This window comes from Pristiophorus japonicus, chromosome 2, assembly GCF_044704955.1.
Source record: "Pristiophorus japonicus isolate sPriJap1 chromosome 2, sPriJap1.hap1, whole genome shotgun sequence".
Classification (NCBI taxonomy): Eukaryota; Metazoa; Chordata; class Chondrichthyes; family Pristiophoridae; genus Pristiophorus; species Pristiophorus japonicus.
In genome coordinates, this window is record NC_091978.1 from 73,275,238 (window position 1) to 73,298,821 (window position 23,584).

A 23,584-nucleotide genomic window follows, 5' to 3' on the forward strand; every position below is an offset into this window, starting at 1 on the left:
TCCCAGTGCTCCAGATAATGGAACGCTTCCAGACTTTTATATCTGATTATGACAGAACAACTGGATAACCGAGACTATCATTTCTGAAACATTTATTCTAGTTCTTTCGAAGTTAAGTGCCAAATTATGTGCAGTTCAGACCTGTGGTCAGATTTAAACTTCAAGGCATATTTAATGGCCCTGAAATTCTGGCCTTGTCGGACCCGGCGAGGCCTCGCAAAAGTCGTTTTTTGACGCGCAATGCACATGCGCCAAAAAACGGCTTTTCCGATCTGTCAAGATATCTCTTGACAGATCTACTGTATCCCCGCAGGAAGAACATTCGCGCGGGAGAGATTGGGCTATTTACCCAACTCTTGCCCAGCAACTGTCCTTCAAACTCGTGCGCCTGGTAAAAGTGGGCGCGTAGCCTACTTTTGCCAGCATAAGAGTTTTAAAACATAGAAAAATAAAATTTAAATGGACATTTTTATGTTTTTTAAAAAAACCCTGTCCACTAAGGTAAGTTTATTTTAAACCCTATGAAAACATAATAAAAAGAAAAGCCAAAAAATATATATTTTTTTCTAAAACATTTAATTAACTTTAATTTCAATTAATTTTAAATATGTGAGATGTTTTTATTTTTTATGTTGTGTTTGGGTATTTTAGGGGGTATTCTCATTGATCGTAATAGGAACTCAGAGATACGGCGTACCATGATTGGTTGTTCAGGTCTACTTTTACTTGTGTATCTCGAAGACGTGGACGTTCTGTAAAGCTCTGAATCCATAGTCTTGTCGGGAAGAGAAGGCCTCTGACCGGAATCCAAGTCTCCTCCGGGACCACCAGGTACTTCCATGAAGAAATTTTGGGTCGGAGGCGTTCGTATGAAGGAAGCCTCTCTCTGGAATTTCAGGGCCAATGTTTTTTTTCATGCAGTGCATTATTAGAATTTGGAATGCTTTACTTCAAATGACTATTGATGCACAGGAGGCAGTTTTTAGAGAATTACATAAGCATTTAAAAAACATAAGGATGCAGAAAAAGGACAAAGAAATTTGACCTAACACTGGGTTCAATCTGCTGTAATTTCTATCATAGCCAGAAAATATTCCAGGCATTCTTCCTTTACATAAACAAGTGATTCCTGACAACTTGCCGTTTACCACTTGTATCCCTCCTGGTTTCGCTTAACATAGTTCCCTACATTCTCTTTTTTTTTCCCACTTGATCTTATGTACATCTATAAAGTCCCTTCTCATGCACCTTCCCTTATGGCTGAAGATGAGTTTTTCTAGCCAGCCCTCAAGTTAGATTTCTGGCAGTAAGGGATCGATTTTAAACTCCTGGGCGGGCACACGTAAAAGGGGATTCATTCTCTGTCGGAGAAGCGGGAGGAAGCCCAGAGCAGGGGAGGCCAAATGTTTCCTTGTGGAGCCCAAAGGAGCATTCCTGGTTTTGGACCACAAGTAAACTTTTAAAAAAATGTATAAAAACTTAAGTTTATGGAACTCTTCCGGCCCTGGTTGCTGTTCCAAACAGATTGGCTCCAACAGAGAGGCCATCAATGTTCTCCTGCCTCGGGGTAAAATAACAGTTTGGGCCACGTTGACGTCATTGGAGCCTTATCAGCATATTTAAAGAGGACCCCACCAGCTTGGGATGTCATTGCCACTTAGTTTAAAATTGCAGTGGGCCAGATCAGGCCACCCCGCCATCTGGTTTTGGCCTTTATCTGTACCACTACTGGGATGTGGTTAGTACCCTTGTGCCTCTGTAACCAGAACTAACATGTGTTACTTGAACAGTCCACAGTCCATAGTGCAGTTATATAGTGTACTGGCTTCAGCATGTTTTAATTTATTGTTTTAAATAGTCTAGGAACATAGAACTAAATGTGTTGCAGCCAAAGATGTGGCAAACCAAATTACAGAAATCTCATTCACAATTCTGTGCCTTTTTAAATTTTCAGTGAAATAGTTTTGTTACTTCTGGGAGTGCCCTTCAACTTAGATGAAGAATACTTCTATATGATCCATTTAAAACATGTGAACGGAATAATGGGTAAAAGAACATACACTATATCTGCAATCTTTAAAAAAAAATCCAGTATACATTTATAAAATGTTAAGTTCAAACTTGTATTAAAAAGTAGTTAAGATGCATTATCTTAGGCACTTATCAAAGACACCCATGCATGCCTTTCATAATGCATAGCATTATGGAGCAGTTCCGTATCATACATTTTTTTTCTCCTTCAGTTGCCATTTCTAATCTGCAAGTTGTGATTGAAGGATATTTTAAGTATACCATTTATATTACATCAGCTACTCATACTGAAATTCTCCTGCACAAGTGCCCTCTGGGAGAACCTAGTTTGTGTTTACACTTGAGGAAACTGTTGACACTTCGAACAGTGATTCTTATTCACGCCATTGATATCTGCTCATGGTCTGCAGGGCTGTAGTAATACCCGCCCTCCTGTAAAGCTCAGAGACATGGACCATGTACAGTAGACACCTTAAGTCGCTGGAGAAACACCATCAATGATGCCTCCGCAAGATCCTACAAATCTCCTGGGAGGACAGTCACACCAACATTAGCGTCCTCGACCAGGCCAATATCCCCAGCATTGAAACACTGACCACACTTAATCAGCTCCAACGATGCAGGCTACATCGTTCGCATGCCAGACACAAGACTCCCAAAGCAACCGCTCTACTCTGAACTCCTTCACGGCAAAGGAGCCAAAGGTGGGCAGAGGAAACGTTACAGGGACACCCTGAAAGCCTCCCTGAAAAAGTGCAACATCCCCACTGACACCTGAGAGTCCCTGGCCAAAGACCGCGCTAAGTGGAGGAAGTGCATCCGGGAGGGCACCGAGCACTTCGAGTCTCATCGCCAAGAGCAAGCAGAAATCAAGCGCAGGCAGCAGAAAGAACATGTGGCAAACCTGTCCCATCCATCCTTTCCCTCCAACTATCTGTCCCACCTGTGACCGGGACTGTGGTTCTCGTATTGGACTGTTCAGTCACCTAAGAACTCATTTTTAAGAGTGGAAGCAAATCTTCCTCAATTCCGAGGGACTGCCTATGATGATGACTGTAGTATTCCTGTGGAAAGAATATAATTACTCCTAGTGATTATCTGTGGCATCACATGAACTGGTTTCCACCCCAGCGTAAGTAGATCGATTATTAATGAAACAGCTTGAATGTGGGTGAGCAACTTAAAAACACTGATGAAGTTGTGGAAATTGCTTCTGACACTACCTGCATGCAAGACTAGGGAAAACGTATCCTTGATTGCAGCATAGAGTTATACTGTACAATAGAGCTAGTGTATTGAATTCACTGTTGATTGCTGTTAAAGTTTACACAGGTGGTCCAAAGATGTCAAAGTTCAGAAGCAATGGATTAGGTCAAATCAATATCCTACCACCAACTATAATAAATGTTAAAACATTTACCAGCCAAAAATGTGTACAGTACCATATTCCTTTAATGTTCAGCTTTTTGAATGTATCTTTAACTTCCGTATCAGAAATTGCTGTTGCAAAATTCTAGCAATTCGTTAAAAGTCCAGGCAGTAGTCGATTTAGTTAGAGGGAAAGGAGGTGGACAGTGCTATGGCCTAAAAAGTTTTACCGTGATTAGTATTGTTGACTTTCCTAACCATTTGTATATGAGCCCTGTTTTGGCAGACCTCACATTGGCTAGCCCCTAGTGCTTGATATCCTTTTTCTGCTTGACATTTTCTACTGACTTACCAGAATGCTTAGAAATGTTTGAAATATTGTTCAAATGGACGCAGTAAACTCTGGTCAGCAGTTTCAGTAATGTTAGACTGTTGGTATGTGTGTCAGCCATAAAAGGGTTGTTACAGAAGTAGTTGCCAACCAGTTATTCCATTCCCAGTGCCAGTGGTATAATTGAAATTATTCTGTCCTGAGATGGAGCAGATGGGATTGGGTTACAGTGCACAAGCCCTCTGATAATCTGTGCCATGGAATTGCAGAAAGCTATTTTGAGGGTATGATTCCCCACTTACTGAGCTCCTAAACTTGGTCAAGATTCCATGTGCCCTCAGTTATTTACAGATTAAAATAAGTTGTAGGTTTTGATCCTTGGTATACTATTATGGATATTAAGGTTGAACATGTGCTCCTCTCTCTTGTACAGGAAATAATTGATTGCTGGGAATGATTACCAAACTGTAGTTTAATTGAGTGGCTTGGATCAGGCTTATGCAAATATCAGTTGCCCTTTGCACTGGCAATCCAGTTCTTCAAAGGCCAGACAGTTTGGTCCCATTTGTGCTTATTTTTTCTAAACTGGTTTACCCTGTTTAAATTTCACAAAATTGGAAAGGGCTGTCCTTACCTATTGGTGGATTAATGTTAAATTGGAACATCAAGATCTATTCGTATGAGCAAATGAGATATTAGCAACTTAATGGAAATGTGAATTAAATTATATGTGGTTTGAGGCTGTATGGTATGCAGCTCTGAGACTCATGAAGGCAAAAAGTTTGGACAGCCCTGGGTTCGATGGCATCATAAAATTGAAAGCAAAGCATAGAAAGAACTAACATTTATATAGTAACTTTCAAAAAAGCAGGACATACGAAAAAGGTTGTGGGTTCAAGTCCCATTCCAGAGTATAAAAATCTAGGCTGACACTCCAGTGCAGTACTGAGGGAGTGCTCCACTGTCGAATGAGTCATTAACTGAGGCCCTGTCTGTGTTCTCAAGGTGGACGTAAAAGATCCCATGGAACTATTTTGAAGAAGAGCAGGTGCGTTATCCCCAGTGTCCTGGCCAATATTTATCCCTCATTCAAGATAACAAAAACAGATTGTCTGGTTATTATCACATTGCTGTTTTCAGGAGCTTGCTGAGCGCAAATTAACTGACGTGTTTCCTGCATTGCAACAGTGATTATACTTCAAAAATATTTCATTGGTCGTAAAGCACTTTGGGACATCTGGTGGTCGTGAAAGGCGCTATGTAAATGCAAGTCTTTTTCCTCACTTCCCTCCCTCCCTCTTGAAGTGTAGTCACTATTGTAATGTGGGGAAATGTGGCAGCCAAATTGTGCACAGCAACATTCCATAAACAGCCATGAGCTATGACCAAATAATCTGATTTGGTGATGTTAGTTGACCCCAAAGAACCGCAGTTCTATTAACTGCAGCAAAACAAGTTCACATGGATCTGAAAGAGGTTCCAAAATTTTGGGAGACTAAATAGTAAAATATTATTTTCATGGTTGGTGAATCAGTAAAAATGGGCAAAACCTAGGATTAGTTGCAATGGAAGCAGACTTCTGTTCCAAATAGGAACATTTCTGTATTTGTATTTGATATATTTCTGAAATATGCTTGCTGGAACTATTCGATTCAAAAAAAAAAGTGTTAGAATAAACCCAGCAACTACAGGCCTATCAATTTAACCTCAGTAGTGGGGAAGCTTTTATAAACGATAATCCGGGTCAAAATTAACAGTCATTTGGACAAGTGTGGATTAATTAAGGAAAGCCAGTATGAATTTGTTAAAGGCAAATCATGTTTAACTAACTTGATTGAGTTTTTTGATGAGGTAACAGAGAGGATTGAAGAGGGCAATGCGGTTGATGTGCTGTACATGGACTTCTAAAAGGTGTTTGATAAAGTGCCACATAATAGGCTTGCCAGCAAAGTTGAAGCCCATGGAATAAAAGGGACAGTGGCAGCATGGATACAAAATTGGCTGAGTGATCGGAAACAGAGAGTAGTGGTGAACGGTTGTTTTTCGGACTATAGGAAGGTACACAGTGATGTTCCCCAGGGGTCGGTACTAGGACCACTGCTTTTCTTGATGTATATTAATGACTTGGATGTGGGTGTATAGGGCACAATTTCAAAATTTGCAGATAACTCAACTTGGAAGTATAGTGAATAGTGAGGAGGATAGTGATAGACTTCAAGAAGACATAGACAGGCTAGTGGAATGGGCGGACACGTGGCAGATGAAATTTAGTGCAGAAAAGTGCAAAGTGATAATTTTTGGTAGGAAGAATGAGGAGAGGAAATATAAACTAAAGAGTACAATTCTAAAGGAGGTGCATGAGCAGTGAGACCTGGAGGTATCTGCACAAATCGTTGAAGGTGGCAGGGCAGATTGAGAAAGTGGTTAAAAAAGCATACGGGATCCTGGGCTTCATAAATAGAGGCATAGAGTATAAAGGCAAGGAAGTTATAATGAACCTTTATAAACAATAAAAGCAAGGAAGATATAATGAACTGGTTTGGCCTCAACTGGAGTATTGTGTCCAGTTCTGGGCATCGCACTTTCGGAAGGATGTGAAGGCCTTAGAGAGGGTGCAGAAAAGGTTTACAAGAATAGTTCCAGGAATCAGAGTCTTCAGCTATGTGGATAGACTGGAGAAGCTGGGGTTGTTCTCCTTAGAGCAGAGAAGGTTGGGACGAGATTTGATAGAGGTGTTCAAAAACATGAGGGATCTCGACCGAGTTAATAAAGAAACTGTTCACATTAGCGGAAGGGTCAAGAACCAGAGGACGCAGATTTAAGGTGATTGGCAGAAGAACCAAAGGCACCATGAGGGAAAAACTTTTATTCACAGCGATTGGTTAGGATCTGGAGTGCACTGCCTGAAATGTTGATGGAGGCAGATTCAATCATGGCTTTCAAAAGGGAATTGGGTAAGTACCTGAAGAAATATAATTTTTAGGTCTACAGCTACTCCCACTCCCTGCGCTTTCTCTGAAGTACTCTTGCAGAGAGCCAGCACAGGCTCGACAGGCCGAATGGCCGCCTCCTGTGTTATAACCATTCTATAATTCTATTCGTGTTGTATACTCTGCTCGGCATCATATTACAAAACATTGTTATATTACTAGCAAATCTCCTGTGGCATTGCTCACTAAGTTGGAGGGTCTGTGTTTAAAAAAAACAATGGTATTAGGCCAAGCAGAGACTATGATTTACCAGTCTAGCTGTGCTTCGAAGGGCAGGATATCCAAAATGTTGAAGCCCTGGGAGGGAGCATGGTTCTGGTAAGATTGTATTAATTGGGAGAGGGGTCCTTGGAGCTTTCGGGAGGCAAATCCAAATCTATTAATGTAGAAAAACCTTCCAAGGCAGTTCTGAGAAGTTAATTTAGATAAAAATGAACACCAAGAACCAAAAGGACATATTGGAAGGGGTGGACAGAAGTTTAATCAAAGAAAGTCTTCAGAAACAACAACTTGTTGTATGGATGCGTCTATTTGTACTAACTGAAAGGCAGCCGCATCTCTCATTGGCTCTTCTTTTTCACATGACCTACAGCTGATTGGTCCCCTTGGGGAATAAGCCACACCCTGAAGTTCCTCGAGAATGTGTAACTGGAACTGCCCAGCCCAAGTTCTGACTGACTTTCCAATTTGTGATTAGATCCATTTTGACTTCAGAAGCCACAGTGAATAGATCTCCCCAAAAGCCACCAAGTTCCAGCCGAAGTCCCCTACACCAGCGCAAATGCTTCCTCCGCCAGCTGAAGACCCTAACCCCAGCACAAAGGCATCCCTCCCACAGTCGAAGTCCCTTACACCAGCGCAAGTGCATGACCTTGTCCCCTCCCCCCAGTCTGTCTCGCTCGCTCTCTCCGCCCAGTCTCTCTCTCTTTCTGTCTCTGCCCAGTGTCTCTCTCTCTCTCTCTCTCTCTCTCTCCCTCCACCCAGTCTCTCCCTCCACCCAGTCTTTCTCTCTCTCTCTCTCTCTCAGTTGTTCTCCCTTCTCCTGCCCCCCGTCCCAGTCATTCTCTCCTCTCTTTCACCACCCCCCCAGTCCCTCTTCTCTTTCACCACCCCCCCAGTCCCTCTCTCCTCACCCCCCTACCCCCAGTCCCTCTCTCCTCTCTTTCCCCCCCCCCCCCCAGTCCCCATCTCCTCTCTTCCCTTCACCCCCACCCCCAAGTCTCTCTCTCTCTCTCTCTCTCTCTCTCTCTCTCTCTCTTCCCTCCCCCCCCATTCCCTCTCTCTCTCTCTTCCCTCTCTCCTCTCTCTTTCCTTCCCCCCCCCCCCACCCAGTCCCTCTCTTCCCCCCCCCCCCCCCCACCCAGTCCTTCTCTTCCCCCCCCCTCCCCACCCAGTCCCTCTCTTCGCCCCCCCCCACCCAGTCCCTCTCTTCCCCCCCCCCCCCACCCAGTCTCTCTCTCTCTCGCTCTCGCTCGCTCGCTCTCTCTCTCTCTCTCTCTCTCTCTCTCTCTCTCTCTCTCTCTCTCTCTCTCTCTCTCTCTCTCTCTCTCTCTCCTCCCTCCCCACAGTCCCTCTCTCCTCTCTTCCCACCCCCCCCAGTCCCTTTCCTCAGTCCCCCTCTCCTCTCTTCTCCCGTTTCCCCCCCCCGTCCCTCTCTCTTCTCTTTCACCCCCCGTCCCCCTCTCTTCTCTTTCCTCCCCCACCCCCCGTTCCCCCCTCCCTCTCCTCTCTTCCGCCCCTAGTCCCCCTCTCCTCTCTTTCCCCCCCCCGGTCCCTCTCTCTTCTCTTTCTCCCCCCCCCCCCCTCCCCCCTTCCCCCTCCCCAGTCGCACGCCCGCTCTCCTCTCCTCACTCCCCATGTCTCCCTCTCCCCGCCGGCCCCCTGCTTCTCTGCTGGGGTGGGGGGGGGGTGGCGGTGTCGGTGACTATTTGTCCTAACTCTCGCTTCTGCGCATGAGAGCGTCTTAACATCGTAAAATATCCCAAGGCGCTTCACAGGAGTGTTACAAAACAAAATTTGACACCGAGCTATACGAGAGATTAGGGCAGATGCGGTAGATTTTAAGGAGCATCTTCAAGGAGGAAAGAAAGGTAGAAAGACAGAGGTTTAGGACCTTGGCAGCTGAAGGCACGGCCACCCATAGTGGAGCGATTAAAATTGGGGATGCTCAAGGCCAGAATTAGAGGAGCGCAGATATCTGAGGGATGTGGGAATGGTTGAGATTACAAAGATGGGGAAGAGCAAAGCCATGGAGGAACTTGAAAACAAGGATGAGTATTTTTTAATCGAGGTGTTTAATCGGCAGCCAAGGTGGGTCAGCGAGCGCAGGGGTGATGGGTGAACAGGACTTGGTGCGAGTTAGGACATGGGCAGCAGAGTTTTGGATGACCTCAAATTTCTGGAGGGTAGTATGTGGGAGGTCGGCCATAGAAACATAGAAAATAGACGCAGGAGTAGGCCATTCGGCCCTTCTAGCCTGCAACACCATTCAATAAGATCATGGCTGATCATTCATCTCAGTACCTGTTTCCTGCTTTCTCTCCATACCCCTTGATCCCTTTAGCCATAAGGGCCATATCTAACTCCCTCTTGAATATATCTAATGAACTGGCATCAATACCTCTCTGCAGTTGAGAATTCCACAGGCTGAGTGAAGAAGTTTTTCCTCATCTCAGTCCTAAATGGCTTACCCTTTATCCTTAGACTACGTCCACTGGTTCTGGACTTCCCCAACATCGGGAACATTCTTCCTGCATCTAACCTGTAGAGTCCCGTCAGAATTTTATATGTTTCTATGAGATCCCCCTCTCACACTTCTAAACTCCAGTATATACAGGCCCAGTCGATCCAGTCTCTCCTCATATGTCAGTCCTGCCATCCTGGGAATCAGTCTGGTGAACCTTCGCTGCACTCCCTCAATAGCAAGAATGTACTTCCTCAGATTAGGAGACCAAAACTGAACACAATATTCCAGGTGAGGCCTCACTAAGGGCCTGTACAACTGCAGTAAGACCTCCCTGCTCCTGTACTCCAATCCCCTAGCGATGAAGGCCAACATACCATTTGCCGCCTTCACTGCCTGCTGCACCTGCATGCCAACTTTCAATGACTGATTTACCATGACACCCAGGTCTCGTTGTACCTCCCCTTTTCCTAATCTGCCGTCATTCAGATAATATTCTGCCTTCGTGTTTTTGCCACTAAAGTGGATAACCTCACATTTATCCAGATTGTACTGCATCTGCCATGCGTTTGCCCACTCACCAAACCTGTCCAAGTCACCCTGCAACCACTTAGCGTCCTCCTCACAGCTCACACTGGCACCCAGCTTTTAGTGTCATCTGCAAACTTGGAGATATTACACTCAATTCCTTCATCTAAATCATTAATGTATATTGTAAATAGCTGGGATCCCAGCACTGAGCCCTGCGGCACCCCACTAGTCACTGCCTGCCATTCTGAAAGGATCTGTTTATCCCGACTCTCAGCTTCCTGCCTGCCAATCAGTTCTCTATCCACGTCAGTACATTACCCCCAATACCATGTGCTTTAATTTTGCACACCAATCTCTTGTGGGACCTTGTCAAAAGGCCAGGCTCTGAGTGCATTGGAGTAGTCGAGTCTAAAGCAGGAGAGGAAGTTGGTAAGGTTGAAGAGTTTAGGGAAGTAATTACAGAGCATGATGCATAGACAGTTGAAGGCATGGCCACCAATATTAGAGTTAGGGGATGGGGCACCCAAGGCCAGAGTTATAGAATGGCACCAGGACCATTGCAGGCCTTCATTGGATCATGGTGCACTGAGAATTGTGAACAATGAGTGGGGTCCTGGAATCTGGGAATGGGGGGGGGGGAAGAGGTCTGGGAGTGATGTCTTGGGGCAGGGGTTCTGAAATGCAGCTGGATTAGGGTGTGCTTTTGGGAGCTATTAGGGGCATAGTTTGACAGAATTGATGTTGGAATCGGGAGGTTTTGTGGGAGATGACGGGCAATGTCCAGTAGCCTTGTGGGGACGGGGCTAAGAGTCTGGGATACAAAATTCCTTTGGTCATGATACTGCCTGCCTCCTCAACTCTAATGGATTCCTTTTAATGCTGTCGGGACACTGCCCCTCTTCCCCCACCCTCCCCCCAAAAAAACCACAAAGATAAATGCATTCTCTATTGTCAGCTATTTATCTTTAAATTCTGCCTTAAAGCAATCCATGCACTTTTGGTGAGCTGTGCAGTTTACATGCAGTCATTAATAAACATTTCCACAAACAAACATTACATTGTTTATGCTGTTCTAAGCTTTTCATGAAACCGCCTCCTGAAAACGATTCAAAAGATGGTGGTTTAAGTATGGATTTTTTAAAAACAAATATGGAAATTATTAAATCATTATAAATTAATGACCCAATGTTATGTCCTACTTGGCATAACATTGCAAACTAGTACATCCTCTGACTCACCATGAGAAACACCACAGGACATCTATTAGTATCATTTTAAAATCTTGCATATGCACGCACTTCCTTTCATAAACCTTACTTCCTGCGCTCAATTTTTGTGAGCGCATTGATGCCGACCTTTAATATTAAAACGTAACATTTCATTTTTAACATTTCAATAGAGGAAAAAGGAAATCCATTGTGAATAAATCATCTCTGTTTCGTTAGCAAGAGAGTAAAGGCACCACAGTCACAGCTGTCTTGTTTAACTGAGCACCTGATAACAAAAACGTTGTCAGTGTTTTAAATGCTACTTGCCAGAAAAACATTTTTGAAAATAATTTCTTTGAAAGCCTTTTGCAATTAGTAAATAAACTCTCAAGTTCTCACAGGATGAAGTGACACAATCTTCTCGTAACCTGCTATTCATGCTGGGAAATTCTACAACCTGCAAGCACAGGTGAGTTTGGAGGCTCTCTGCAGATGTTCAGAGCTAAATATTTCCAGTTGAAGCTGAGGCATTTGAGAGAGGCTGGTGGCTTGAATGTTGAAGTAAAAAATCAAAAGGAAGACATTAAAAAGACAATTTAATGGGGAATCTAATCATGTTGTTGTGAAATATGTAACTTCTTGAAGTTTGCTTTTTGTTAATTCTGTTTTGGAAATTACATTAAGTTACTGAAAAAAGAAATTTGTGGACAAAAATATTTCCAAAAAGCATCTTGAATAATGGTTTGGTTTAATCAACAAACTGTGACAGGCAACTGTTTACATAGGGAAATTCCATTATATAAGGGGAGAAATTATGTCATTTGCATCTCCTGTTAGTTACCCCGGGGGCGGCGGGGGGCACAAGCGGAACACACATGACTTCTCACGCGGGGCCTCTACTGCGTCTCGTGAAATTCCGCGGCAGTTAGTGGAGGTGAAAATCGATGCTCCCCGGGCTGCTGCGCTGGAGATGACGTGCGCAGCGACTCGTTTTCGTCCTGGAGTGAAACTTCGATAGCTCACGCCAGCTTCGCGGGTCGCGAACTGGGCCGCACTCCACTCGCGGGGCCAAAATTAAAAGGGAGGTGCGACATGCAGATTTTTTTTCCATGGCCGACTTACCCATCACGGTCTTGCCATGTGGAATTCGTGGGGTCCATGTTGCAATGTTACAGCCTGGCACTCACTGCCACGGCACCCCGCTCCTCGGTGGTGAAGTGGTAACCCCGCGCCCCTTTGCGGAGCTCGCAGCGTGCCCTCACCTTTAACGGAAGGGGTGGTCCCTATGCTCCCACCAGCGCTAAGCGACACTCCGCATAACATTGGTAAATTCCCATGGTTGGGGCCCAGTCCCGCCCCCAAAAGGAAGTGGAGCACGTGACATTTTGCTCCACTTCCTTTTGGGGGCGGTAACTTCAATTTTGCTGCCGTGGCGGGACTTCCGTGCTTCCAGCCCTTCGAGTGGGCCAGCTTGGTGGTTGAATGGATGTGCCTTAGCCCTGAGAAACAGCGAGCTCATCTGTCCTCCCTCCAACAGTGCCCCAGCTGCTGGGCATTCCTCAGGATAACCAAGGATCTGCCTGGGAATGGACTGTTGAACACCACTGAGGAATCTGAGCCACACTATCGAACTCTCTCAACTCCCCTAACCAGTCGAATAGAGAATTGGAATCTAAGTTCACAGTGGTCTGAATACTTGAGTGGAACTGTTGTTTGGACTTCTTGCAGAATGCTGTGGACTTGCAGATCTATGCTCCACTACTAAATATGTGCTGGTCATATATTTCTGCAGGTTATTCAGCATAGCTTGTATGGTCTGCATATTTCCAGAAGACTTAATGAAGACTTTTTGGTTATCTATAGACCGGCTTTGTTGTTCACCAATCTTTTCCTCGTGTAGCTGAGGAATGTCTAGGGCTGACCCTGTGATCATCTGGTTTTGGATACTCCATAATAGGAAGAATATATGAAAGGACAGTGGATGAGGTACAATGTAGATTCACCAAATGTTAACAGGGATTTGGGGGAATGGGAGGATAGCAGGTCTTACTGTTTTGAAGAGAGACTTGAGAAGTTAGGCCTTGTTTTCACTAGAATTGTGAAGGTTAAGAAGAGACCCGATAGATGTATTCAAGATTATGAAGGATTATAACAAGATAAATAATGGTTGTTTACATTGGCTGGCATCATGGTAACAAAAGGGCACAGATTTCAGATAATCACAAAGATCATTCTTTACAAAGGATGGTTAGAATGTGGATTTCTCTTGCTTGAACCATTGTTCAAATAGAGTCCATAAATTATTTTAAATCAAGATTGATAGTTTCTTGAAAAAGAGGAATATTAAAGAGGATGAAGAATGAGTAGGAGAGTAGAATTGAACTCGGTGGCTCAAGTGGAGAAAAACACAAGCATAGACTTGATGGGCCAAATGGCCATGTGCTGTAACATTCTAGAATTCAGATGAGCAGTAAAACATTTTCTGAGATATGTGAAACTAGCCATGTACCAATTTCAAACCACTGCCAATAATATAATGACTGTTAAAACATTCAACACCCACAGTTTCTATAAACTAGCAAAATGGATAGTCACTTAAACAGAATTATGAAGCTGGAGATGTTTCCAGCTAGATAATATGTGTCTAATGTAGCTTTTCAATTATGTGGGAGTTGTGGGAGCCTACAGAAAGTACTAAAATAAAAATACAAATGTCAGTAATGTGTAAGCAGTATTTGTGGTGGTTTGTCAAAAATGTCTGTCATAGTAACATTAAAATAGACAAATGATGGAAAAATTAGTTCTATGAAGAAAATGTGATGTCCTGGTATGTGTGTGAATTGTTTGAGAACATTGCAATAAAATGTGTTGTACATCTCAACTTTGCAATAATGAGTGTTTTGTTCAGTTCAAACTTTTTGGAAGTTGCATCTATGCAGTCTAAAGCTCTTGCACTGCATTACATTGGCCCTCCTTTCCTTCCAGTGTAATTATAAGAAAAGAAAGTATTTCACGACCTCAGGATGCCCCAAAGTGCTTTACAGTCAATTAAGTACTTTTGAAATGTAGTCACAGCTGTAATGTAGGAAATGCGGTAGCCAATTTGAGCAAAGTAAGGTCCCACAAACAGCAATGTGATAATGACCAGATAATTATATTGGTTGAGGGATAAACATTGGCCAGGACTACATTGGGCAGGATAGCATTGAGTAATTACTTCTATATCTTAACAGGATGGTGACTTTAAAAAGCAATAGTCTATATTTTGAATACTCAAGATTCTAATACAGAAAGCCAGCTTTATTGGTACATAAAATGAATACATATTCTCAGCATTAGCCCTGTAAATATTTCCCATAATTTCTTGATCACTAAGTTTTCAATGTTCTCCTATTCCTTTTTTATTTGCTGTTGGATTTAATATTATTGAGTCTTCTGGAGAGTGCAGTAGAGATTTTTTGCAATAAAAAGTTGGGTCAATGCGATTATGATCATGCATTCCTCATGTATTCGAAGTATGCAAAAATTACACCTGTAGATTTCTTGAACCTTCAAACCTACAATTCATCATTTACAAAATTCCTTTAGTGGATGCCATGTAATTGAATATTTTGGAGCCTGAAAAGAATGTTCTGTCCTGTTTCGTGCCAGTGGCAAAGAATATTTTATATACTTTGATGAAGTCCTGATTACTGCCACCATTCCTGATTCTAAACCTCAAAGGAAAGAAAATGTAGTGATAATTGGGCTAGAATTTCGATTGGGTTCGCTCCCACCCGATTCTTAGTGGTATTCTGGCGGTTGTGGCTTTTGAACCACAGGAATACCGCTGCTGCGCGCTCCAGTGATTTTTGATGGCCGATTCTCGGCGGTGGCGGTGTGCAGCAGTAGCGGGCCGGAGCGGGCGGTGGCGAAGTGTCTGAAAGTCGGTGATCTCCTTGCCTTACTAAAGGCCTAGAAATGCGTGGGTTTTTTTGGTCTCTGCGCATGCGCGGGCATTCTCCCGCGATTTCGGGCTCAAAGGTGACCCTGCGCAGGCGCCGAGAACAGTGAGAGAGTGTTGGTGATTTGGAAAGTGCTGAGGTGGAGATTGATTTGAAAGAGAGAGAAGAGCTATATAGATCTATTTGTAAAACGATTTGGAACATTATTTTCATTAATAATTGATATAACAATAATAGTACAACATAAAAAAAAATATTTAAATATAAATATCAGTATAAATAAAATGCAAAAAGAAGCTATGGAAGTGGAGAGGGAGGTAGGTGGGAGGAGGAGGGCCGTTCATTTCTCCAAAGAAGCCAGGGAATCGTTGGTCCATGAAGTGGAGACCCGCTGGGATCAACTAACACTGGGTGGGTGAGGAAAACCTGCACCAAGTGAATATCAGCGGTTATGGCGAGAGATCGCTGAGGCAGTGTCATCTGTCGCATCCGTGATGCGGGGGTCGAACCAGTGCCGAAACAGTGGAATGATATCGTTGGGTCGGCAAGAGTAAGTAATAACTTTTATCATGCACTGACTAATTACTCTTAAGCAGTGCCTGTTGTAAAGCTTGGTGTCATTTTTTATTTCCCATCATCGATCTCATTGTGTTAGTCCTCTGTACTTTCATGTGTTCATCATGCAACACTTGCGTGCTAACAGAACTTAAATGGTGCACTCATTGACGAAAGGATTGGGGACGATTAATTGGGGATGTCTACCTATATATATGTATGTGTGTGTTCCGTAATAGTCGCTGTGAAATTAGTTTACACATTTTTTGTCACCTTTGCAGAAAAAATTAGCCGGCAATAGGGCGGAGGTCCGCCGAAGATTGTTGAATTAACAGACCTAGAAGAACGCGCTGCAGCCCTGACTGGAGCATATGATCGCACTGCCACGTGTGCTGGTGCTGGACCGGTTATCGCAGAGGGTAAGTCTGCATAATCCCTGGGCTGTACTGCGGTCATGTAATTCAATGTTATGTCAATATAATGTAGAATGTAATGTCATGCTGTGAACACAAAATGTTGTTAGTTCTGATAGAAATTTTTGGTTGATCACACTCTGCCACTTGGAAAGCAGCATACTGTTTGGGATTCAAGTTTTGCTATGTCATGTAGTTTCTGTCTACTTTGCTTATGATAGTTTCATGTAATGATTCTCGGTAATATATGTTTGTTCTCCACATAAGCCTACGCAAAGTGAATTGCTGTCATATTATCTCTGACCCCTCCCCTCCCCTATCGCCAGCCATTAATGTTATGTTTTTACAGTTGCACAGGTGGAGCCACCTGCCCTTCCCAGAGAGGAGTCATTGGAGGGAATGAGGAATGAAGAGATGGTAATGGAACAGATGGTTGAGGAGCAAGAGGAGAACACTCCTCAAAGCTTTGTGACGGTGATGGTGGAGGAGGAGGGAGAGGTGGTGGGACTTGAAGGGTCCTTTCTACCTGCGGCCACCGGTTCCATGTCAGAATCCAACTTCCCTGGATTCCGGTCTGAGGAAGCAGGGCCAAGCGGCAAGCAGCGGTGCACCGCCCCCCATGCTGAATCTGCAGTGGCTGATCCGGCAAGGTGGGAACGCTGCGAGGCAGGCAGATGCGAACCTGGACATGGTGGGACTGTCCAGGATGAGCATCAACTTGAGTCGAGAGCTCCTCCAGGCCATTGCTGGGTTGTCCACAAATGTCGCCACTTCAGCAGCCCGTCAATCGGAGGACATGGCGGAGCTGATTGTTGCGTGAGGGAGAACACCCGGACTGTTGATGCCAATGCTATGCGGCAATCGATGGTTGTGGGATATGGCACTGCACCCCAAGGTGCCATGTCACTAGTGGTGACAGAAACCTGATCGTCCGGAGGGACTAGTTTCTTCTAACTTTGAAGATGGGTCCTCAGCACCTCCATCTTCTCCAGAACCCCACACATAACCTTGCCATTGTTGACCCCCCTCCACAGTCACGTTGAAGGTGCTGTGCTGCATGACGTACTGGTCCCAACGTGGGCAGGACCAGGGGTATTGATAGGAGGAGGAGCGGCTCAGGGCCAAGGGTCGGGGGATTGGGGAGGAAAGGCATTGGGAAAGGTGGCTGCAAGTAGAATCGTGGGAGGGTGCAGGGATGGTTTGAGTATTGTTTTTACTGTTGCTGGTTGTTTTGTTTTGTAAAATTTTCATTCAGAACAATTATTTTATTTTATCACATTGTTAAAGTTTAATTCAAATTACAACTTTTATTTTAAAAAAAATGTATTCAATTAAACCATTCTTGTACTGTGTCTCACTCACTTCTGGGAAATTATTGTAAGGGTCAGCAATATTGGCAGCGAAACTACAGGCCCTATTTATTTTAAATCACACAAGTATGTTCAGATTTCCACTCACTTATCCACAATATATTCAAAATCCTTTAATAACTACTCCAGACAGAATTCTTCTCACCCCCCCCCCCTCCTCCCCGGCCACAGGAAAAAAAAATCAAAATGGAGGCATAACGCTGGGACAAGATATAGTAAGTACCAAAAAAAATGGGCGGTACGGATCCTCGGCACTAGCGGGCGGTAAAAATGGCATAATTAGGGAAATTAATGGTGCTGGGGAATTTTCTTCATTTATTGGGTGGGAAACGTGGGCAGGCAATGTGCAACAACGCCGGCAGTAATCGTAGGCCGAAATTACCGCTGGCAATAATCGGGACTAAAACGGGCGTCAAATGGGCGGTACAGGGTGGTAATTTGCCTTTCTGGCAAAAACAGGCGGTAACTGGGCGATAATCCAGCAGGCAGAATGGAAATTCTAATGTATCTTGAAAGTACTATCCCATTTTATAGATTAAAATAGTCTCAGGAGATTTGTTTGATATTTATTAAAAATTAAACAAGCTATGGTCTATAGGAGCTTAATTTTCAAAGAGGGTAATGGACAGGCTTCATCATAAATATTGGGGACTGCAACTTCAAACTGGCCTAAGTCACTTTGCAGCCACCAAATCGGGGAAACCACCCTACTGCAACTTCTTGCATTTCCGTGGTGCTCCTCGTGCAGGAAAACAGCTCAAAGGTTGGTGATGGGGCAGCAGTTTTTAAGGACAGAAGGGTCAAGGGTGCGTTTTTTGAGAAGCTGGTTAAGGACGGTGATTTTGAAAGAGGGTGATAGTACCTAAGAGGAGGGAATCATATGCAATGTCAGCTAGCATGGGGACCAGAGGAAAGTTGAGTGGTCAGCAGCAATGTTCCCTATCGTTTTTTTCAGTGCGCGGGCCCTTTAACTGGCTGTGCAGCCCATTCAATTTTTCGTGCATGCGTGGTTACTTCCTTTGTAAAGCCGGTGAGTGGTCGGCACGGGACCTCTGCACAGCTCAACAGGAATGTTGGTCAGCAGTTTAGTGGGAATGGATCAAGAGATCAGGTGTTGAGTCTCATGGTAAGGCGAGATAGGAGAGAAGTGCAAGGTTATACCTATCAGGAAAGCTTGACCAAGCTGGGTGTCTTTTCTATTGAAAAGAGATGAGGAGTGACCTAAATAGAGATCTTTAAAATTATGAAAGGTTTTGATTGAGTAGACAGAGTGTTTCCACTTGTGGGGAAGAGCAAAATTAGAGGCCATCAGTATAAGATAGTCACCAAGAAATCAAATAGGAATTCAGAAGAAACTTATTTGCACAGAGTGGTGCAAATGTGGAAGTCGCTACCATAGGGAATGGTTGAGGAAAATAGTACAGATGCATTTAAGGGGAGGCTCAACAAGAATGAGGGAGAAAGAAATGGAGGGTTATGCTGATAGATTTAGATGAAGAAGGATAGAATGAGGCGCGAGTGGAGCATTAATACTGGTGTGGATTGGTTGGGCCAAATGGCCTTCTGCTGTGCTGTATAGTCTATGTAATTCCATGTGAGTTTGGGGGTGTTTGGATTGGTGGGCTGGGGGAAGTGGATGTTCCCAATCTTGGTGACAAAGAAGTCAAATGATATCCTCGCACTTGGTTGGGGGCAAGGGAGAATGATTTCAGGAGACGGTTTGTAGTGAGAGAAGGAACCAGGGATTTATCTTTGAATTTTAGGATGCAGTTTGTTCGAGTGGAGCAAGGCTCAATAGTGCTTAATATAGTCCAGACCTAGTAATTGATGGCTAAACCAGTTCTGCGCCTTATACATTCAAGTCTGAGCCCCTTGGAATTAAAGGAGTTAAGATGGCAATCACACCAGGGGCAACGACCAGGGTGGGAGAGTGTAAGGGTTTTACTGGGGAAAAGGGCATCATGAGAAAATGATTGAGCAGATCAAAAGCCGTGGTGATATCATGGCAAATGGAGGGCCAATGGCCAAACAGTTGGGAGTTTATAAGTGCAGTTGTAAGTGACACAGGGAAGAGTTTATTTCCAGTGGCCGCTGCAGAATGAAGTGGACAGCAAGATGGAAATGCAAACATCTGTGAAGAGGACTCAGTGAGCAACACCATGGGAAATCTGAGTAGTTCAAAAACCTGAAATTTTGTATTAAATAAGTAGCCCAGGATAAAATTTCACACTGGTTTTATTCAGAAGTTTGAATATAAGCAAAATTCAAACACCTGTCATCTTTGTTTGAATCTTGACTGTTGACGAATTGGCAGTGGGGCTGCGGTGGTGGTGGGCAGCGGGCAGACGGACAGGGGAGCAGTGGGGAAAGAGATGTAAAAGTAGCCAAAGCTGATTTGTATGGCTGGAATATTAAACCAGAAAGAAAATGGTCAGCCCAGAATCTATAACCATCTAAAATTGTGTCAAAAGAAAAAGATTAAACTATTTTTAGTATGTGTACTCGAGAATAAAGCCATCTCTGAGCCTTCACCTAAAGTATCATTCAAACCATGCTTTCCTTCCCTTTTGCTGTTCTTGTAAAAAAAAATCAAATAATTCAAGATGTTAAATTTATGACTAAACTTGGTCTTGAGAACTTTGAATGCTTTAGGTGCCAGAAACAATTCAAAAGTAAATGTAAAAAATGCTGGAACACTGATCTCATTTAATAATCTGTTTTTCTTTCAGTTTTCACCTGGCTGCCACAAAGGGACAGGTGGACTGTTTGGGAGCGATGCTCACTCATGGTGTTGATCTAACTGTACCTGATGGCTCAGGTAAGCAATTTACTGCTGACATAGTACATGTCTCACAGAAAATGTAAATATTTTGTTATAAATTATTGGATTACACAAAGCATTTTTGAAATATTTAAGATTTTGCAGACAAACTTTCCAGGTGGCTAGTTACCTCTTCCACTAAACACCATTTGAGTCTTTTCAGGTCGGTTTCCACCTTGCCCACAGTATCAAGATATTCCTGGTAAAAGTCGCTACTGACCCGTCTTGTCCTCTTTAATCTCTGACATGTACATAGTTGTTGACACTATCCTCTACTGCCCTCCTGCATGGGACTGTCCTTGCATGGTTAGACTCCCACCTGTCCCAACGCAGCCAGCACAACTCCAGAAATGACTCTTCCTCCAGCTCTACGATAGGATCACCTCCAGAGATGCACCTTTTGACCGCCTTCCTGCTTACAATGAGGTTACATTGCTGCTTACAATGAGCTGTTCAAAATTATGAAGCCTTTTCATAGAGTAACAAAGGAGAATTGTTTCCACTGGTAGGAGGGTTGGTAATCAAAAGATACAGATTTAAGGTAATTGGTAAAAGAACCCGAGGTGAGGATTAAAAAAAGGTTTAAGCAACAAGTTGTTTTGATCTGGAATGCACTGTAGAAAAAATGATGTAAGCAGATTTAAAAGTAACTTTCAAAATGGAATTGGATATATACTTGAAAAGGGAAAAAAAATGTATGGCTATAGGGAATGAGGAAGGGAGTGGGGACTAATTGGATAGCTCTTTCAAAGAGCACAATGGGTCGAATGGCAGCCTCCTGTATGATTCTATGATTCTAATCTGTTTGACCCAGAGCTCAAATTCAAGCTCCAGATCCGACCCATTATGAGGATCATTTGCTTCTGCCCTGATGTTACCTTCACTGCTGCGGAAACCCTTATGAATGCCTTTGTGACACCTGGACTCAACTTTTCCGAAGTCGTCCTTCTGCCTCCTTCCTGCCTTAAAATACTTGTGATATTTGCAATTTTTCAATCCAACATCACAATTCCTGAATCTAGAGAACTTTGGAAAGTCATGACTAACAGATCTGGGATTTTCTCACCTATTGCTTTTAATATTCCGGGGTGATCTATCTTATCCCAATATTTGTTCTACAGGTGCAGCGCCTAAAATCCGGAATCATCGGGACCGAGGCCATTCCGGATTCTGGGCTTTTTCGGACTTTCGATTTTTTTCTGACGTCACGAATCCGGAAATACCCGAGCCCAGGTTTTCGGATTTCGGGACGTCAAAGAGAGAGAGGGGTGTGAGGGGGAAGGTGATTCCCGCTGAAGAGCAGTTCATGCTGTCCGGCCCTGCCAAGCAGATTGTCGGGCCGTCCGGTCACGCCGAGGAAGATGTTGTCGGGCATGCCCCACCAAGCAGGTTGTCAGGCGGCCCCTGCCAAGCGGGTTGTTGGGCCGTCCGGCCACGCTGAGGAAGTTGCCGTCGGGCGGGGCCCACCGAGGAGGTGTTTGGGCGGGCCGCCCCCACCTAGCAGGTTACTGTCAGGCTGGCCCCCGCCAAGGAGGTTCTCGGGAGGGCTGGCCCCACCGAGGAAGTTGTCATCAAGCGGGGCCCCGCCGAGGATGTTGTCGGGCGGGTCCCCGCCGAGGAGGTGTTCGAGTGGGCTGGCGAGGAGGCCCAGAGGTCAGCAGGGTCGTCTGGTCCGGATTCTGGAACATTTTATGAACTCCAGATGACCTTGTCACCGATCGGTCCGGATTCTGGAACATTCCGGATTCCAGAACTTTGGATTCTCGACCCTGCACCTGTATTACTATTTTTCTACTTGTATTAAATGTTCTAAATTCCTACTCTTGACTTATTTTAGGTTTCCTTGTCCCGCTGGTATTTTCCTCCACTGTGAAAATAGATATAAAGAAGTAATTTAACAAGTCTGCCATTTTATTATTATCCATCATAGTTTCATCTACATCAGCCTTCAATGGGACCATATTTCCCATTAATATCTCAATATATTTACAATTTATTTTTGATATTAGCTTTGATATCCATTGCAAATTTTTTGTAACATTTCTTTTTTGCACCTCATTACTTTATTCGCATCGCTTTGTTGCTTTTTACAGCTTTCCAGTTTGCTAGATTTCCACGTTTCCTTGCATTTGTGTAAGCCTTTTGTTTCAGCTTGATAATGTATTTTACCTCATTGGTTGACCATGATTGCTTAGCTACATGAGTGGAGCCTTTGCCTTTTAGGGTTCAGCTCAATTTACCGTGGTCAGTTGATTCTTCTTCTTCAAAGTTTCCTTTTCTGAAATTTAAAACCTCCGTTTGAAACTCCGCCTTCTCCTTCTCAAACCTAATATTAAACTCAGTCATAGTATGGTCACTATTTGCGAAATGTTCCCCTACCTTCAGAGTGTTAACTAACTCCCCAGTTTGCTTTTACATTGGTGGTACCCCAGTTGTAACTTTAGCCATCATCTTGTTCAAGAGTGCAAATTAACAACCTGCTCGTAGGAGCCTCGTGAGCATTCCATCGAGGATAATTTTTACCTCTCCAAGGGGAAGCATTTGGCTTCCACTTAGTGTTGTCCCACAGCAAGGTGGCTGAGATTGATGAACTTTGTTATCTGGAGGAATTGTGGGTAATAGTTCATGTCCCACAATCTGACTGGATTATTTATTCTACGCATAATAGTGTGTCTGAGAAAATAAGTCTCTGTCAAAGTTCCATTCAGGGCAGGCTGAAGGAATCTACATTGGAATACTGTAGCAAAACTGCTGCATTACTAATTTTTTCCAGCTGACTGTCTGAGCTGAGAACGTTAAATAGCCAGCCAAGGAGCCTGGAATTTTCCTGGTTATGTTGCCAGTCTAAGGGTGAATATTGGTCGAAAAACTAGAGTCTTCTTTCAGCTCATATCTGCAGGCTGAATATTTTAAAATTTTGATGAGGGTCTTCACATTAAACGTTAATCTGTCTTTGTTGCTCCGATGTTGACTGATGTGCATGCTTTCAGTGTGCGCTACTTGTATGAGGTTTCCAGCGAAGCAACTTTTATTTTTATTTTAATGTTGTTGTCATTTAATTGATCAATTATCAGTTCTCTTACTTCCAACAGACACTTCTTTCTTCTGTTACAGTCCTAAGGATTCCATTAGTTTTACTGACATTCAAGCTGGGGGGTTGCTGAATCAGAGAAAAAAAATGAAATGCATGTTATGTTTCTGAGTTCTGAGTTATGTTTCTTGTCTGGCAGTACAATCTATATTTAGCTATAAATTTATAACCACCTTTCACTATAAAGAGCACTTCAGACTATAAATCTAACTTCACCTTGTACATATAAAACTGAGGAGCTAATATTT

At 43.7% G+C, this 23,584-nt stretch overlaps 1 protein-coding gene and 1 long non-coding RNA gene across 4 annotated transcripts in view; both read left to right on the forward strand.

The window, feature by feature from the left end:
• Positions 1-23,584, forward strand: part of rai14 (retinoic acid induced 14) — a 386,053-nt gene that overhangs the window by 236,053 nt on the left and 126,416 nt on the right. For all 3 annotated transcript variants that reach the window (XM_070867929.1, XM_070867946.1, XM_070867937.1), the window contains exon 4: positions 20,154-20,242. In XM_070867929.1, the coding sequence (XP_070724030.1) occupies positions 20,154-20,242 (89 nt within the window). The remainder of the gene's footprint in view (positions 1-20,153; positions 20,243-23,584) is intronic.
• LOC139230532 (uncharacterized) lies at positions 3,108-16,508 on the forward strand. Its single transcript, XR_011587946.1, has 3 exons — positions 3,108-3,163; positions 15,923-16,060; positions 16,404-16,508. It is a non-coding gene; the product is annotated as an uncharacterized lncRNA (long non-coding RNA).